Source organism: Manis pentadactyla, chromosome 14 (genome assembly GCF_030020395.1).
Source record: "Manis pentadactyla isolate mManPen7 chromosome 14, mManPen7.hap1, whole genome shotgun sequence".
In the NCBI taxonomy this organism is placed as follows: Eukaryota; Metazoa; Chordata; class Mammalia; order Pholidota; family Manidae; genus Manis; species Manis pentadactyla.
Window position 1 is genome coordinate 81966973 of NC_080032.1, and position 18698 is coordinate 81985670.

General features: G+C 40.8%; 1 protein-coding gene across 16 annotated transcripts in view; it reads left to right on the top strand.

Annotated features, from left to right (window-relative positions):
• The window catches only part of PPFIBP1 (PPFIA binding protein 1), a 144687-nt gene that overhangs the window by 86381 nt on the left and 39608 nt on the right, over positions 1 to 18698 (top strand). For 15 of the 16 annotated variants that reach the window (XM_057491904.1, XM_057491908.1, XM_036889235.2 and 12 more), the window contains 2 exons: positions 6248 to 6346; positions 8870 to 9075. In XM_057491904.1, the coding sequence (XP_057347887.1) occupies positions 6283 to 6346; positions 8870 to 9075 (270 nt within the window). In that variant the 5' untranslated portion in view covers positions 6248 to 6282. Of the gene's footprint in view, positions 1 to 4152; positions 4172 to 6247; positions 6347 to 8869; positions 9076 to 18698 lie in introns of those variants that run through there. The other variant, XM_057491906.1, reaches the window with a different exon arrangement.

Consider the following 18698-nt stretch of genomic DNA (forward strand, 5'->3'; position numbering starts at 1 on the left):
TGAAGTAAGTGTTTTCTTATTTGGTTTGTAAATATTGGGTGAGCCCTTCGTATGCTTGAGGTTATGCTAGGAAGATAAAATATTTAAGACAATATATCATGGTCACAGGCATTTGGAAATCCTATTGTTTAAAGATACTGGATGAAAAAATTTAAATATTATAGAAAATCTTAAATATATAAAAGTGTAGATAGAATAGTATAATGTTACCCTAAGTACTTATTGCTGGCATCCAACTATTATCAAATCATGGCCAATCTTGTTTCATCTGTATTTGTACCCTTAAGATGTTAGAGTACACTGGAGATGAGAAGGATTTGGACTAATACAGTGGGGAGGAGAAAATATGTGGTGACAGATAAATGGCAGAGAGCCAGAAAATAAGGAGGATTGCGCAAGAATCTTACAGTGTTGGCAGATGTAGGACTTAGCAGTTGAAGGTTAAAGGGAGAGGTTTTTTTGGGTTAAAACCTGAATTACTTCTTCAGAGCTGTTATTTTTGGACCAAAAGAAGTGGGGGCCGGGAAGGGAGCCCTGCCTGTGTTTACCTTGGGTAGCCAGTTCCAACCTTGTCTGGGTGGGACCTGTCACAGAAGGAAAGACAGCCTCTTTCACTCTTACATAGTGATCGAGTGCACACCAGCATCACCTGGACAGCTTGTAAGACCCAGAGAGCTAGGCCCTGCCCCTGGAGTTCCTGATCAGCAGGTCTTGGGTAGGTCGGGCCCAGGGATTTGCATTCTACCAAGCTTCTAGACGCTGCTGCTGGCTGGCCCAGGAACCACATCATGAGAGCCACTGATGGTCCTTCCTAACCCCTTCTGGTCTTCCCATTTTTAAGACATCTGTCTATGCAGGATTGTATTGCTGCATACATTGGAAAACATTGTGCAGTTAACCTCCCTAGGGCATGTCTTGGGGGGGAAACTTGGTGAGAAATCTGTGGGTGATTAATGAAAATACAGTGTTTTCATAATGACCACATGATAATATGGCACTGTACCAGTTTGGTGGAATATATGTAAACATTCTCTCTTTCATTAAGGGATTTCTTCTCTTAAGTGTCTTAATCTCTCTCAGTGCATTGCGTCTGTCTCTGGCAGCCCAGTTAGAAGTGCTCTTTCACACCTAGACATTTTTCCTAAGGAAAGCTGAAAAAGCTAGGACAAATAGCATTTTCACCAAAGTTCACAACAAATTTTTAAATTTTCTTACAGCCTTTCTTTCTTTCTTCACAGAGAGACTGGGCAGCTAGCCTGACGTAAAAACCCAGTCAGTCAGCAACCCTGCAAAAAATTACCGACATTTTAGCCACCACACCCATTGCTTGAACTTTCCTTGATATTTTACTACATTCAAATCTGCTCTAACTGGGTCCCAATCAAACTTGAAATATGCTCAAAACATGCTTTCATTAGGTTTTTTTTTTTTTACTATACTATACTAATATACTATACTAATATTATCCTCAGAAAATGGCTTTTCTAAGACTTTTCTAAGTTTATTTTTAGTAAGCCGCTGGAATAGGAAACCACGATACTGAGGCCTCCTGCAGGCAGAGCTGATCTTCTCTGTTTATATCACCTAACAAATAAGGGGTTTCTTTAGTTTGAACCATGACCTGGAGCCCAAAGCCCACTCTTGTTGTAGTTTATTTTCCTTCTGCAAGTCATTCAAAGGAGTAAATATTAGCTATTTAGAATCCAGAAATGAATTTGCTACCATGTGAGAATTATTGGATGTTGAACTTTTAATTTTTCAAATGGTTTTATCTGCCCCCCAAAAAACAAATTATAATCAGCAGGTTTCTGGGTAAACAAAGAACTAGAAGAAAGGTACGTGGATGTTCAGGGCATTTTCTTTTGGACTGCAGGTCTGTAATTGGATTCTTTGTATTCCTTGATTTCATTACTTATTATAAGTTCATGCATTTCCAACTTAATATTAATCCATTTATTTATTCATTAAAAATGTAACTTCATTTCTAATTTGTAACAATTATTTCCCTTCCTGATTTCTAAAATTTGAGATGAAATTTGCATACTGTGAAATGCACACATCTTAAATGTGTAGGTTGATGAGTCTGACAAATGTATAAATCTGTGTAACCATTATGTCAATCAAGATACTGAATAGGAATTCCCTCAGTTTCTCCTTTAATCATTCACCACTTCCTACAAGTAACTATTGTTCTGCTTTCTATCACCACAGATTGCCTGTTCTTGAATTTCATCGGAAAGGACTCATACAGTACAAAGTTGTTTATGTCTGGCGTCTTTTGTTCAACATAATGTTGCATTATCAGTAATTCAGTCTTTTTTATTGTGGAGTGATGGTCCATTGTATTAGAGTAACATGCCATTGTATTAAGTAGGTGAGGACACCCAGGGGAATCTTTCCTCTCAAATGTTTTTGAGGCTATAGGAAAATCTTCTTAGAACATGGGCTTTTTCTGAAGCCTTTTTGTTTAGCCTTTCCATTTTTAAAAATACTTTTACCCAGCCATGAAAATTGATACAGCTTTACCAACAACAGATGCTCATTAAATTAGGCTTCCCTTACAATAACTCAAGCCATGGGCAAGTCAGAATTTTAACAAATACAGGAATTCTATTCTTCGTATTTAAGTACTTTACTACTTCAGGATGCTGTGCTCATTTTTCTGTGTAGTCCTTTAAAGCCCATTTGGAATTTATTGAGACTTACTTTGTGGCCTTGCATGCATGGCCTCATGGTGAATATGACATTGGGACTTGGAAAGAATGTATACCGGAATGTGTACTGGTGTTCTGTTCCATAAATTGAATTAGATTAAAATGGTTAATTGTGTTGTTCAAATCCTCTTTGTTATTTTTGGATTATGTTCCTACCTTGTCTGCCATTCAAAAGAAGGTTGAAAAGGAAGAAAAAAATGACCGGTGAGACAAACAGAAAAAAGAAAATTGCAGGACAGGAGACTTAAATCTAACCATATCAACAATCACATTAAATGTAAATGGACTTCATTAGTGTTGTTCTCCCTTAATTATGTTAGTTTTTGCCTTGTGTTCGGAAGCTCATGTATTAGTCATGGAAACATTTGTTAGTGTGACTTTACTGATGTTTTGACTCTTACGGTTATAAAGTATCTTTCCCTTAATACGTCTTGATTGGAATCCATTTTTCTAATGTTAGTATAGCCCACAGGTGAAAAGATTGCTAGTGTGATGCTCAGTCCTGGCCCCCTTCACTCAAGCTTCTGTCTCTTTGGCCATGCTCCACTTGCTTCAGAATTGTTTTATATTTTATCCAGTGTTTGGTACTGCTATTTGTGCCGTGAGATAATCTACCATTATCTGAAATGGAATTCCCATTGGCATTTTTAATAATGTAAGAAGCCCTTTCAAATCCATTACTTAACTCAAAGACTTGACAGTAACCTTCCTTTAACTGGGTCATTTTTCCCCTCCGCCTGTCCCTCTCTGCCTCTGACTTGAGTTGCTGTCATTCCTGAATTTCATATTATCACTTTTTTTCCTTTTGTATAGTTATATCAAATCTCTCTCTCTCTCTATATATATATGTATGTATTTAACTTTTTAGAAAGTTTTGCCCAATTTATCGGAGATGTATTTTTATTTTATTGCATTGATCCATACTGCATACATATTGCCTTAGTTTGCTCTGACTGCTCTATGTAATTCCATTGGGAATATACCGGTTTTTCATCTCTCCTTTGCTGGGCTTTGGGATTGTTGCCACATTTTTGCCCTTGTGCAGGGTCCTACAAGGAACATTTGTATATTGCTCACGACTATATACCTTGGAGTAAATATTGTGAGATTGAAAATGAATGCTTAACTTTAGATGATAATACCAAACTGTTCTTCAAAGTGATTAAACCATTTTACATTCCCACCACCATTCTTTAAGAGATTCTGTAAGCCCATATCCTCTACAATATTTAGAAGTACTAAATTTAGGGGCATTAAGCATCTCTTCATATTTTTATTGGTTGTAAGTTTTTTTACTGTAAGTCTGTTCATGTCCTCACCACTTCCACTTTTTTATTGATTTGTAGGAATTCTACGCTTTCGATACCACTGAACTAGACTACCTGTAATTTAACTGCTTTTAATTTCATAAGGAGCTCTTTGGCCTTTGAGTCGGCCATTCTCCCTCGCCACCCTGGGTAATTTGCAAACCCTTCCAAACTCCTGACCCCCTCATCCTGCTCCACTTCTCCCCCTACCACCTTTGCCGTATTATACACATACTTACTAACTGTGTTTACTGTCTGGCTTCCCCTTCCTCCTACATGCAGGCTGCTGGCTGATAAATATAGAGATTGAGAGTAAGCATTATAAACTTTGAAGCAATTTAATATTGTCATCATATTTTTATTATATTAAACAAAAGATTGATCTCTAACAAATTGGAAATCTAAAAAAAATTGGTTCTTTGCCACATTGAGAAGTGTGGTCTAGGTTTTTATATGTCCGTTACAGCATTTGAAAACAGAGTGGAAAAGAAATATATAATGAACCTGTCGTACTTGAAATAGTGGCTGACAAAGATGAACATTTGTTTTTCTAATTAAGTGAGGTGGTATGATCAAAGGTTTTCTAATATGAGCATTACTTTGTTTTATTAGCCTTCCCCATGTTTATACCTGAGCCTGGCATGTATCTCTTGTTTTACTTACATATATATATATGTATATATATATATACATATATATATATAGTGGTATCTAGAACTCTTTGAAGTGCTGCTTTTAAAATGAAAGGGAATGTAAGCCACATAATTATATGAAATTCAGGGACTGCACACTCCTTGGCTTAATCCTTTATGTTCTCAGTTTTCACGTTTTGAGTTTTCCAGCCTGAAGTGTGATTATTAAATGTGTGTCCCCTTCTCTGGACTGTGCACTTGCTAAATGTGCAAGAGAGTTTTTGAGAACAACCTAAATTCAAAACCTAGCTTGTTAACCTGCTGATTTCTGGGTGACTATAAACATGTGCCTTGGGGTATTTTTGTGCTGTAGTTTTTCCACATACAATGGTAGTGATACTTTACACCTTCTGAAGTAAGTAAAGTTTTGGGAAATCTTAGATGAAATCTATAAAGCTGTAAAATCAAAGGAATATTTCACAGTGATTATATGGCATTTTATTAGAATGAATGCAGAGCCAAGAACTGATCCAAGAAGCTGTTCATCAGAACTATAGATTTGTTTGTAAAAACAGACTGCTAAGTGAAATCTGCCTGCTTGGAAAGATGGGGCAGAGTTTTCTAATGAACAGCATACCCTGTACTTCCCAAGTATTGGCTACACTACAGTATATGCAAAGCAGCAAGAGATTTAGACCTACTGAGAGAATTTACCTGGGTGCTTAGTCTGGTACCTGAACTGTATTAATTAATATTGAAAATCACATGATCTTGACTTTTTCATGTTAATAACCAGATTTTTTTTTGCAAAGATAACTTCAGCATACTTTTTCACAGGTCAAAGATTAAGTAGATTGTGACACGATTTCAGTATAATCCTGTCTTTCAGAAATACTGTAGTGGAAGTCAGACAGACCTAGATTAAAACCTGGTCTTTGTTATATTTACTTTCTGTGTTTCCATGCAAAAATTAAAAAAACAACCAACTTTGATATCATTTATATAATGGAGACACATTTATCCATTGTCATGATTAAGGATTATGGATAATGTATGTAATTTATAAGGACCACTGTAGGCACTCAATACATGGTAGCTATTGTTTGTTATGTTACAAAATTCTAGTAGGTGTGTGTGTTCATTGTCTATGTTAGTAAATCGTTAAACAAGTGTTGTAGTAAACCCTTATACAGGGAAAAAAAAAAAAGAGAAAAGGCACAATTAAAAGAGCAGAGATTGGGTGGGGCTGGTGCAGGGAGAGATTCTTGTCCGCCCAGCCATCGTTGATGCCGTCCACAGCGGCCTAGAAGCTCTGTGGGGCACAGCCTGGAGACCGCATCCTGGATGTCAAACACCTTGGGTGCAGGAACTGAAGCTCACTGGGTGACCGACACAGGTACAGTCTGCGGCCTTGCAATGCAGTAGGCATTGGCCCCAGCTTGTTAAATGATTCAGTTCCTTCAGCTCCTCTACTTCAGAAATTCTCTCTCCATATTGACTGCCAGTGGAGTTACGATTTGAAGTTTAATTATTAAACCTGCCAGGAAACAGGTGTTATTTAAAGGATGTAATGACGGTATCATTATTTTTTCAGATCTGGGTTGGAATTTGCCCTTGACAAATAACAAAATGATGAGTGATGCAAGTGACATGTTGGCCGCGGCGCTGGAGCAGATGGATGGCATCATAGCAGGTGATCCGCCCTCCGAGGGACACGCAGACGTGACATTCACTCGGCTCTCCTGGCCGTCTCACTGCGACTCTTTCCTTCCCTTTCTACTAACTCGTTTCCATTTAATTGTCTGCCTTGAGGTCCCCCCTGGTTTCATCTTTGTCCCTCCTCTCCATTTTCAACTAGAATTACTCTTAAGTTTTATTTTAAAATGTCAATAATTCCATTCCCACCCTCGGTATCTGATTAGGGATAGAGAATCTGCATGTCAGGTGGTCCTGGGGCAGGTAGTCTGTGGAGCACTTGGAAGGGTCATTGCTCCACCCACCATCCATGAAAGTTCTGATCGGTTCCAGAATTCAGTGTTCACTTTCCACCAGTGACTCTCACATCTGTTTACTTGCCCAATTGCCTGCTAAGCGTCAAGCCTCTATATTTAACTGCCGGTCAGAGATCTGCCATAGCCTATGGACACATCAGTGTCATCATTTCAGGCATTGAGCTCATTATCTTTCCTCAGAAGCCCCTCTAGTGTTCTTTGTCTTGACTAATTTCATAACCAAAGGAGGTCAGAGATTCTTCTCTTGAGGAAAGGGGCATGTCATGTTTGGCTCTGGCTTCCTTTGCTATACTTATGCGTCTGGAGACCCGACTTCAACTTGACCTCCTTGGTAGGTTAGACTACACCTTGACTACTGTCCTCAGTTCCTGGAATATCATTTTCAAAAAGCTACTGGCAAGCTGAAACTTACCTAGAGGAGGCGAGCATGAGGGCAAAGAGTTTAACAACCATGTCTGGTGAGAAATTGGTTCAGCTTAGCCTAGAAAAGGGATTCTTGCTTGGGGCACGATACATGCTTGCAAATAGCTGAAGGACTCTCACATGGAAGAGGGGCTGGGCCTACTCTGCCACCATTTCAGAAAATATAACTAGAGCCAGTTCTAGGCTCTTACCAGAGGTTATAACCTTACACTCTCAGTGAAACTCCAGTCAAGAGAAGTGATATTTCTGAAACAGTAGTGGAAGGATTTACATTTTATATATTCCAATACATTTTGTTTGTTCTTAGCCCTGGCAGGGCTTCAGGACCAACATTATCATTAAAAAAAAATCAGGATTCCCTGGGTCCTGCCTCAAACCAAGTCAATCACTAGCTTTGTGGGTAGGACCTGGGTCTGTGTTTACAAATTCACATTAGTGTTTCTCCAACTGAGGTAGGAGGGAGAGGAGAAATGACTGCAACTATTTGAGGAATTTCTGTAAATACACATCTCTCCCCTCTCCCCACCTTATTTTGTGACAGACTTAACAGAAGGAGGGTTATCAGGGGCACATACATTTTCTAATAATGTCATCAGGTGATCCTGATGCTTGAAATTGCTAGAACAGGACATTATAGCCTGTCTGATTTTTAATGTTCTTCTGTTCCTCCCTTTCCCTGACATAATCTCCTCAATTTATGTTTCTGGGTTCTCATCTCAGCCTTACAGGGTTTCTGAGGGGATTGAATCCGAGTTACGTGAAGCATTTTTGCATTGTGCCTAGCTTATCAGTGGTTACTGTTACTATGGTTTGGCAGATTTGGGTCCAAAATAATTTCATGCAGGATTGGGAGGGTCAGTGGAATAGACTGACTGGAAGAGAATTCCTCTCCCCGTTGGAACTGATCAAGCCAGATGGCCATCTGGGGAGAGAGCTTACACACCAGTTTGCAGGCTTCTTCCAGTTGTAGGACCTTCAGATTAATGAGGTGATAGCTTAAATATCATAGTTATTGGTATGTTGATATTATTGATAATTATTAATATAAAGTTAGTATGTATACTTGACAGACCAGAAAATAAAAGAGAGCTAAAGAGGTGCATTTGAATGGGTATGGGTTGGTTGCATGGCTTTAAGTTGTAGAATGCTTTCTCTTGTAAGATAAATAAAAGTGCTGTAAGATATTTTTAAAGCTGTTGTTAGCAACAGCATTTGATGCTGGCCTGGAAACAAAATCGTGGGGGAAAGAGGGTCAAGGATACACAGACATGCTCACAAATGTGTACATGTAAATTCATGGAGATTAAATTTTGGCAAATTAACTGGGAACTGGCCCTCCTACCTTTGAAACTGTACTATGCAATTTCTACCTCAGTGTGCAAATTCCCTTTACAGGGAATTTACGGTCCTTAAAATTTGCATTTTTGGAATACATGGCTCCACCAAAACTGATCTGCTACCTTCTTAGCCCTCATTTCCATGAGGTCTGCGTATCCCACTCCAAAGCCAGCCATATTCTTACTATACCACATGCCTGGCCTCCCTCTCTGGTATTTGACCATTGATATTTACCATCAGTTATATGGTTTTTATTCTTGCACTAAGTAACTATGACTTAGAAAGATGTACACACTCGTGCTATTATTTTTTCCCTGTTCCGTGTCTTTGTTATTCTGCACTGTGACTGGACTTCCTTGCCACCCTCAGTTTCGCTATATAATCTAACATAAATCCCATTGCTCTCTCTGTGATTTTGTTTTTGTTTTTGTTTTTAAACCTAGGTTCAAAGGCCCTGGAATATTCCAATGGGATTTTTGATTGCCAGTCTCCCACCTCCCCGTTCATGGGTAGCTTGCGGGCCCTGCACCTCGTGGAAGACTTGCGCGGGCTGCTGGAGATGATGGAGACGGAGGAGAAGGAAGGCTTGCGATCCCAGATCCCGGACTCCACGGCAGAAACGCTCACTGAGTGGCTGCAGAGTCAAATGGTAAATAAAGGTCTGCGTGTCACAGAGCCCGCGCTGTGACTCTTGTGTGGCTTCTTCCAAAATTCATAACATAGAATAGCTGATTAGAACAAGAAAAAGAAAAGAAGTAGGGCAACAGGTTTGCTCTGATTTTACCCCTGAAGAGATCCAGTTCCCTTTGACTCTAAAGATAATTTCTTAAGTGCTTCCAGTTGGCATTTCATGAGTTCCAGGTCACCAGGTTTTGCCCATAAAAGAGGAGTAGCTTTTAGATTATGCAGGTATAACCTGCTGTGGCTTAAAACAAATAGTCCTGTAAGTGTAAGACCCTCTCACATAATAGATACTTTCTCAGTAATATTGGGAGGTTTACTATGAAAGGACCCAACAGCAATTCTAAAAGGGTAGTGCAATGAATAGATGCTTCAAAAAGCAACAGGGGCTTGTAGCCGTTTTTTACTCGAAGCGCCATCTGGTGGTGTGTGGCCGTCATTTCAGCCCCGATGTGGGAGCTGAGCTCTGGAGTTGAGCTTCAAAAATGGTGTTCTTACTGAACAATGAGGCCTCCTTCCAGGTACCCGTCTCAAAAATTGGTGGTGTGGCAGATTTGCTCTTTCCATGAGCACAATGGTAAATACCACGATTCGAGATGTGTTGGACACATGAAACCTAAAGGATCTCACAAAAATACTCAAAGGTGAAGATAGAAAAGTGGTTATTTTATAAGTATTTAAAGGATACTCAGTTTTCAGGAAGATGCGTTTAACAAGCTTACGAACTGATTGTTTATATAAAAGCTAATGAAAATTGTATGAAAGGCTCAAGATGTGTTTTCGGGTCTCTGGTGGAAATGGAAGCTCTTCCCTTTGGGAACCTCAGTGGCACATCCGACAGCGAAAACGTTTTCACGTGATGTGACGCAAATACTGGCATTCCCACCCAGTTCCATGCTGAATGTTCTTATGTCCCCTGCCAGTATCCCTCCCCACTTCTGAGTGCAAGCCCTCTTTCAGTGGTGGTGCAGCTAGCCAGCCTTGGCAATTAGAGATATTTTGCTTTTTATTGTACATGATGCCTCCTTAGTGTACTTAATATCTGCTCTGCAAGTTTCTCCTCTCAAGATTGAAGCATCCAGCTTCCCTGAATTCTTTGGGGAAGTCTCCAAATTCTTGCTCTGAAATGAGTGTATTCCTTAGACTCTTCTACTTCCTTACCCCTTCTTTACTCCTTATTTTTCTGACTGTTCAGCGCATAGTGGGAAAGGAATAGCTTAAGGATACCTGTGGTTGAAATTTTACTGGTGTCCAAAACATTTTATGAATATGTCCTTGGTCTGTTCTGTTTAAGTGTTTCTTTGGAAAATAGTAAAAGTAATGATGATCTGCAAACATCAATTGTGCCATTCGCTGCTCTTACAGGAGCTTCTGATGACAGCCACATGTCCCTCAGGGTAGAAGCCCAAGTGCTTACTGTGGACCGTATGGCCTTTGTAGGAGTTGCTCCTCATTACTGTCCGACCTCACGTCTCATGACACTGCCCCTCGTCAACTCCACTCCAGCCAGGCACACTGGCTTCCTCGCCGATTCTCAGACGTGCTGGGCAAGCCGGCCTCAGAGCCTTTGCGCTGGCTGTTCACCCTGCCTGGAAAGCTCTTTCCCCGGATATCTGTACGGCTAGCTTTCTCACATTCTCTGGTATTTGCTTTAAAAGTTGTGTTCTCACTGAGGCCTTCCCTGGCCACCATATCTAAAAATTAACATACTCATTCTTTGTATTACATCTCCTGGCTTTATTTTTTCTTATCACTCACTGCATTCTTACATACTATGTATTTGCCATATTTATATCTTTTGTTTTCTGTCTCTCTAGCCAGAATATAAACATCATGAATCAGATTTTGGCCTGTATTAAAAAAAAAAACAACCACCATATCCACGGTTCCTAGAGCAATACTTGGCATATGGCGCTCATCAACTTATAGTGAACAATAAAATGGAACGCACATTCGGATGAACTGGAGTTGTTTGTTGTGTTAAATTTAATCTTTGGATGGATGATGGCTTGCTGATCTGTTTTTGGCTGCTCTCATCTTAATATTTGAAATTTTTAAGTTCCCACAAAATGACAATGGATAGAGGGTCTTATACTTACAATGTAATGATTTGCTGATAATAGATTTCTCCCATTTTCATATTTCAGAAGTTGTGATGTATTTTATGACCTTAAAAGTGGGATACATAAGCATTTTAGCCGTGATTTTTTCTTTTTTTTTTTAAATAATAAAGTGCCTGGAGTAGTCAAATAAATTAGTAGAGACAGAAAGTAGAATAATGGCTGTCAGGGACAGGGCAGGGAGGAATGGGGAATTAATATTTAATGGATACAGAGTTTCAGTTTTGCAAGATGGAAAGAGTTCTGAGATGGATGGTGGTGATGGTTTCACAACAGTGTGAGTGTACACTGAACTGTACAGTTAAAAAATGGTCAAAATGGTAAATTTTATATGTGTATTTTACCACAATCAGAAGTTTAAAAATTAACAGTGTGGTAAAAATTGATGGCACCCTTGCACTGAAGGAAAACAGAATCCCAGCCAGTTCCCCCTGACATTGTATGTGGGGAACTTGCCAAAATAACGGATGCAGGAGGTCCTGTGGTGTAAAAGCAGTACATGATGAAGGAGGCGGGATCGCAGCTTGGAGTCACAGACGCAGGCTCTGAGGCAGCCGCCCTGAATTCTGATGTTGGCTCTGGCTCCTAGAAGCTTCTGTGATTCGGGGGGATCCCCTCTCAAGCTGCTTATCTCACTTTCCTCATCTGTAAAGTGGGGGTGATGGTTTCCACCCCACAGGGTTGTGAGGATCTCATGAACTAATGAATGTTGAGGGCTTGTTAGTTACCCTGGCAGGGGATTAGCCAAAAAGGTGACTGAAGAGTAGATTGTAAAGAAAAGAGAAAACATTTAACAGAATCCTTTTGCAACAAGAGAAAGAGTTGGGTCCAGTATAAGGGGAGTTAGGTTACAAATTACTCATACATAGTTCACTTCTATGACAAGAACACAGACGTTTCTCAGACTGTAGAAAACCTTGCATACCGTTTTAGAAAAACTTGTTAGTGATGCAAGCTATATAATTAAGATTTCGTTTGGTGATGGCCAACTTGACAGTCCATGTACTTAAGACTGATACTAATCTCATTAGAGCAGCTGGGCATTTGCAGTTCTAATTATTATTTTGCCCTCTCGTGGGAGATCCCCTGGCTTTGCTGAGGATGTAGCTTATTCCTCTGCTACTAATTTCTGCTGCCTGTTCATTTCATATGATCAGAAGCCAGATAAGAAAAAAGAAAATAGGAAACACTCTAACTTGAAGCCTGTTACAGTGAAGGGATAGTAAATCTTTAAGTATGAACTTGTTTTAATAGGGTACTATAGTTGTAGCCTTCTAGAAACGTTTCTTTTAAGACACACAAGTTTGTTTCCTGTGGTAAAAAACAAATCTATTGAATATGACATATTTGTTCAATTACCAAGGTAGAATTCTATTTCAGTTGTGAAATGTTATATTAATACAAGTATTAGTGCTGCAGAATTATTTGCTTTATCAAGGTCCAAGTTTAAGAGGGCAAATAGAATAATATGTCTGATTGTTTGAGCCAAGCAAGTAGTTTTCATTTACTTCAGGTCTGAATTGATAAGTTGCCCTGGAGCATTCTTACCACGCTTTTCCAGTAAATGAAGTTGAGGATCATGACCTTGATTGGTTCACGAAATCCCAAGTGTGTGATTATTTGGCAAGTTCAAATCTTGAAGCAATCCCCAAACCAGCAGAAATTACAAAAATACAGCTTTCAGCAATGTGAATGAAAATAGTGATGGTAGTAACTCCAAAATCAGGCATCATGAAATGTTCTTGACTGGTTTCTGACCTGTTAAATCAATACAGGACATTTCTATCTCATTTCTGCATTTAAAAAAATAGGTAATATTAATTCTAAATGCATCTTTAAAAAATGGTCTGTCAAAATAAAAATGGTCATAAGGTAAAGAGCTCAGCCTTGGGGTGTGTTCCCCCCCAGAGCAGGGGGCTGTTCTCTGTGAGGCCCGGGCTGTCAGCCCCACAGTCTCTTCCAGCCCTAGCGTCTTCTGCGCCACACCCCCACCCCCACCCCCCACTGCTCTCCGACCTGAGGCTCCTTTCCTGCCTGCAGGGAATGATTTCACAAACCTTGGCAAACAAGGTGCATCTCAAGACTGTGTCGTATGGGGTCCTAATTGTGTGAGTTCTGCAGCGTCTCCTCACTGAGACATCCTGGCTAATAAAGGTAAAGCTGTTTTGCCCTCAGGCTCCTGGTAGACCCCGTGAACCGGGTCCACAGACACGGAAACACATGGAGCGAGTCGGCATAATTCTCGGTCAAGAGAAGCCAGTGCGGTGTGATAAGCGACACACGCACTTGTAGTGAAATCCCAGGCATTTGTTAGGATTAAACGGAAAGAGATTTCCTGTTCTTTTATGAAAGCGAGTTAAGAAAGAGTAAGTGGCAAGAAATACAGGGACAGCGTTTTTTGCTTGATTTCTTGCTACCCTTCCCCAAGGAGAGGAGAGATTTTCTTGTTAGATCTGCATCCTGTCCCTCTGGCCCTTGATAAGTATTGAATAACTGAATGAACACTGTTTGCAGCTGGAACGGGAGCTGGGCCTTAGCTTCGAGGCATTTCCTGTTCCCTGTCGTCCTGAGAATACTTGGGACCGGGATAGTATTGTAAAGTCTCAACATGTGCCCCTCTCCTCTCGGCAGAAGCTCCGGGGAGTAGGGGTGTGCGCGGAAATTAGGTGAAAAGGGGCCAGAGCCCATCTTCTGTACTCAAGGAAGATGCCTAAAAGAACCTTTTTTAGGAGACCCTAAAGAAATCTCTGACTCACCCTGATCTGGCCACGGTGCGCAAGGAGGGGTTGCTAGCGTGTGTGTCAGCTGTACAACAGGACAGCCACTCTGCCGTGGCGGTGGATGATTTGGCAACCGACACCCGAACACTCCATGGGGAACTGTCTCGGGATTTCCAGTGAGACTGCGCAGGTGAAAGCACTCGGACCGGTGGCTCTTGCCTGCATTTCAGATGTAGTGAGACTTTTTGAGCAGCGAATCCTAGAGGCTGGCCCACTGCTGGGCTTTTTCTCGCTCCAGAGCTCTTGTTTTTGCTCCGGTTGGCTGTTTAGTTAGAACGGTGTTTTCTGTCTCTGGAAAACAAGCACAGAGAAAATGAAAACCCAGAAAGAAAAGCCATAGTCTGCTTTTGACCACATGTGCAATCTTGACTTTCACAAGTAACAGACTCTATTCAGGCTTATGCTGAGTTTTGGTCTGGGATGCCCTTGAATAAACAATGATTAAACTGATGTCTTTTCTAGGAGAGGGTAGTGAGTGGGTTTTTGGGGTATGATGAAATGTGCGTGAGATTTCCTCTCCTTTTGGTTTTCCTTTTGAGTAGAGATGGTGAGATTTTGGGATAAACAGAGGGCTCTCTGGAGGGGTTGTCTTTGTTCCCTTGGCACTGTATTTCCTGTTTTGAGCAGCGACAGAAATTTAGGAGGAAAAATAAATGGGGTATTCCAGGATTGATTCAGTTGGAGGACCTCACCACCCTAACGCCACCATGTTGGGTAAGAGGACGGGGCCAGAGCACTGTCTCTGTGGCTTGATTTCCAACACTGATGGCATCATGTTCTTTGATTCTTTGGACAACAGAGTGTGAGGTGCCTTACGGTGCTGGCCCCCAGTGTAATGTGACTGATAGGCATGGGTGAAGGATTCAAGCCTGACCTCCTGGTAAAGTGTCTCGTGGGCAGCAGGCAGTAAATGTTTGCATGCAGTGGTAGAGATATCATACCTCTTAGAACCCGAAAGGCCTTTGGATTAGATATTCCCTTTGGTAGCGAGAGATAACATTTAATTAAAGGAACTTTGGCAGACTACACCTTCCTTTCCTTTCTTGATAACGAGTTTTTAAAAATAGAACCATGAACTCAGGACTGTATGGTAGTTTTTAAAATTAGTTTTAAAAATATATTGACCCGTGGGATGAGTGTATGTATAATAGTCCTCTTTCAGCTGTTTCTTAACATTTGTTATCCTTACAAAATTGGACCGATTTTCTTCTTCCCATTTTAATTTAGCTACTCACCATTCTGAGTTGGGAATGTTATATTCAAAATGAGTTTGTGTTATAAATAACTACAATTGTAGCAGATGACTGTATGTTGATTTTGGATGTAATCAGGACGACGGAGTTCAGCAAAGAATAACAAAGCAAAATGAGGGTTGGGGAAAGCCAAGTGTGGACCAATGTCAACCAACAGAACTAAGAAAATCAAAGGGAAACACAATATGATGCTTTAAAAACGATGGGCCAAGGACTCCCACGAACCATGAATCAATCACTATTGAGAGTGGGTGATGGTTGTATGGAATTCCATCATACTGTTCCCTCTACTTTTATATATATTTGAAATGTTCAGTAATAAAACACTGTTTAAAAAAGCACATAGGAGAGATTTATTAACATTTATTACATCTTTGTACTTGATAATGTATTTATAATACTTGATCATTAAAAGGAAATTAATATATAAACAAGAGCTACTCAGATGTAGAAGGAAGAGTAAGGTGGACGCTACTCTAATGTTACGTGTAGCACATGCCACGTGAGTTCAGGCAATTCATACTCCCAGATGCGGTTCCTGGCCAGCTCTAGGGTTCTATAATTTGAGGAGGGATAAAGCTGTTTAGACAGTTTTCCTCCATCATGCCAGGAAAACCTGGCAAGCCCCATGAGTTCCTTAATTTAATCAGAGTACAGCTGTTACAGTCCCCCTGCCTCCCCTCCCCCACCCTCCCTGGTGTGTGACACCCCCACCCTGCACACACACTCTTAGGTGGATACTGTAATGTTGAAATCCCCAAGTGGATTCCAATTTTGACTTAAACTTTCAGCTGGACTGAGTGTGGTCAATAAGAGCTTGCATTATGCATTAAAAGTAGACATTTATTTTGATGGCATCTCTGGGATTTTGAGTAAAGTAGTTGGGGTGGCCTTCAGCATGTTGGATGTCAAACTGACTCATCAAGAGTATATGTTAAATGTGTTTTTAATTAAGTGCTCTGGATTGTGGGAGAGCATCGTGGGAGAACCAGATGTAAGACAGTTTTGCACTGACGAACCGTTAAGAAGGATAAGTGACCAACTCTCATAAAATGGCCAGAGTGTGATGGATAGTTGCACTGTGGCATCCAAGCCAGGCCCCAGAAGGGAAGCTAGGGGAGGTGGACAAGAATAGTACAATGTGAGGAGGAGGTGGGAACTGTCTCTAGGAGACAGGCTTATGCCAGCAGAGGGGAGTGGGAAGGGAGTATAGCGGTGGTCACAAAGCCTTGCAGTAGATATTGGAAAGGAGAATGAAATAAATTCACTAAGAAGAAGCAATGGGGAATGATTAGGATAGAGATGATAATTGTAGCTAATTGCAGGGAAGCAGGAAATCGAAGTTCCAAAGCAGAGGTTGAATGATGAGCAGTTAGGAAGGAGTCGACTCAGTTCCCCTGACTGGCAGGGAGAAAGAAAGGAAAGGTGTAAGAGACAGTCTATATAGCATTGTGCATCGAAGAAGACAGTATACAAGGGAGGCCATGCAAGTTGGCCTCGATTATTATCCGTTAAAAAGGCTCTGAGATCACGTCCTGCAGGTAGTGGGAAGAGGGCGTACAGGCTTGAGAGGAGAGCAGGCAGTCCCGAGGTCCACCACGGAGGGCATGGGTGTAGAGGAAACGTGGTGAAAGTCTTGCTGAGAAGGAAGAAGGTCAAACATGTTTTCTTCTTCCCTTCTTCCAATGTTAGCGAGCATCTTTCATTGTCATTCAGTTAGCGCCCACTGAGTGTCAGGTGCCAAAGCGAATCTCCGCACAAAGAATGCAGAGTCCATTGGAAGAGAGAGACAAGTATGGAGCCAACTCTGGCTGGCCCATTCGGTGGCACACCTGCCATCCTGGTGCTGTGAGTGGGTAGGTAAGTCATGGAAGACTTCACAGACCAAGCCCCGATTGAGGTGGACCCTAGGGAATGAGAGAGGAGGGGGAAAGGGTGGGAAGTACAGTCTGTGCAGAAGGTATTAGTGTGCAAGTGAGCGTGCCGTGTTTGGGGCGTGGCCTGGAAGGTGGAGCACGGCAGGTAGAGGAAGAACAGAACCATAGGGTATTGGCCTAATGGAATTTACTTCTAACACTTTAAGGCAAAGGTAGCAAAATCGGTAGGCATATAAATAAATGTGTGAGTAGAATAGACGTTTACCTACTTCAATAAGTCAACGCAATGCTTTAAAAGTCTGTAATTATTACAGTAGTGGCTCTTAACCTTTATCTTCCTATAGTGACTTTTAGTATTTTTTTAAAAAACCAAACTGTTCTTGAGTATTATGAGTGCTTATAAATACCAGTACAATATGGAGAAATGTAAGTATGCTCAGCGTGAGTCAATTTAGTATTTCTTTTTATTTTAGGATAATTTTGTAGAACTGGTTTTAGAACATCTTATTTCCATACCATATGTGGTAGGTAGCTCCCTGAAACACTTCTAGAACTTGCTATAGAAACCCTTCATATCTTGCTATCATTTCCTTCAGTCCGAAGAAAGGCGACCTTTGCTTTTTGTCCTCATTGAATAGAAAGCTTTTCTTTTCTACCCAATGAAATGCATCTGTTGCTAAAACATCGTGTGGGATTTTAAAAGCAGATGCCTGTTAATGTTCATAATCAAAATGAGGAATTGAAGACCGTAGAGGGCCAGTCTCAGCACTTTCTCCGATTGAGAACCTGCGTTACACATCCCGGCTCTTCGCCAAGAAAACTGTCCTCGAGAAAGTACGTAAATTCCATTCTCACGGTCACCCCCAGAGGTGGAAGTCCCCCAGGCCACCCCATCAGACTCCTCATAACACTTGTAATTTCATTCTGGGCCCTTTAGTTTATGTGAACAGAACTGTGCCATGGTGATAGTGCAGGCATGTGGTCAAGCCACTGCTGTTAAAAATATTATCCACTCTAAATACACATTGAGCGCTTACTAGATTAGCTTTTGATTCTTCTGTGGCCTCCTGGGAAATATATCCAGTGTGCCTATGTTTTTAGAAGAAACATCCTGCATTTTTTTGGGTAAAGCCCTTTATGTGTGTGTGTATTTTATTTTCCTTTCCAATACATGACTTTTATTATTCCCTGAACTAATATGGAAAAATGCATAAGTAGGGAAGGCATGATAACATGTTAATTCTGAAATTATAGATGTCACAACAGCTGTGTCCTGGGTGGTAAGAGTGGACAGTGTGTATTTTCTCTGGTTCTAAATCTGCAGTTATTTGCTTTTTCAGTTGACCTCTGGATGGCCCCGTCTAACCATTTTGGACTCTACTGGCTTTTGTTTCTCTTGTATTTGAAAGAGGAGTCAGGAAATTCTACTGGGATTACATACTATATGGTTAGGAACTATTTAAATGAGATAACAAGGGACACATCACATATATTACTGTATTTCAAAATGACATTTTTACGTTGTCTGCACACTCTGAGCCTTTTGATGTGTCTCCCAAAT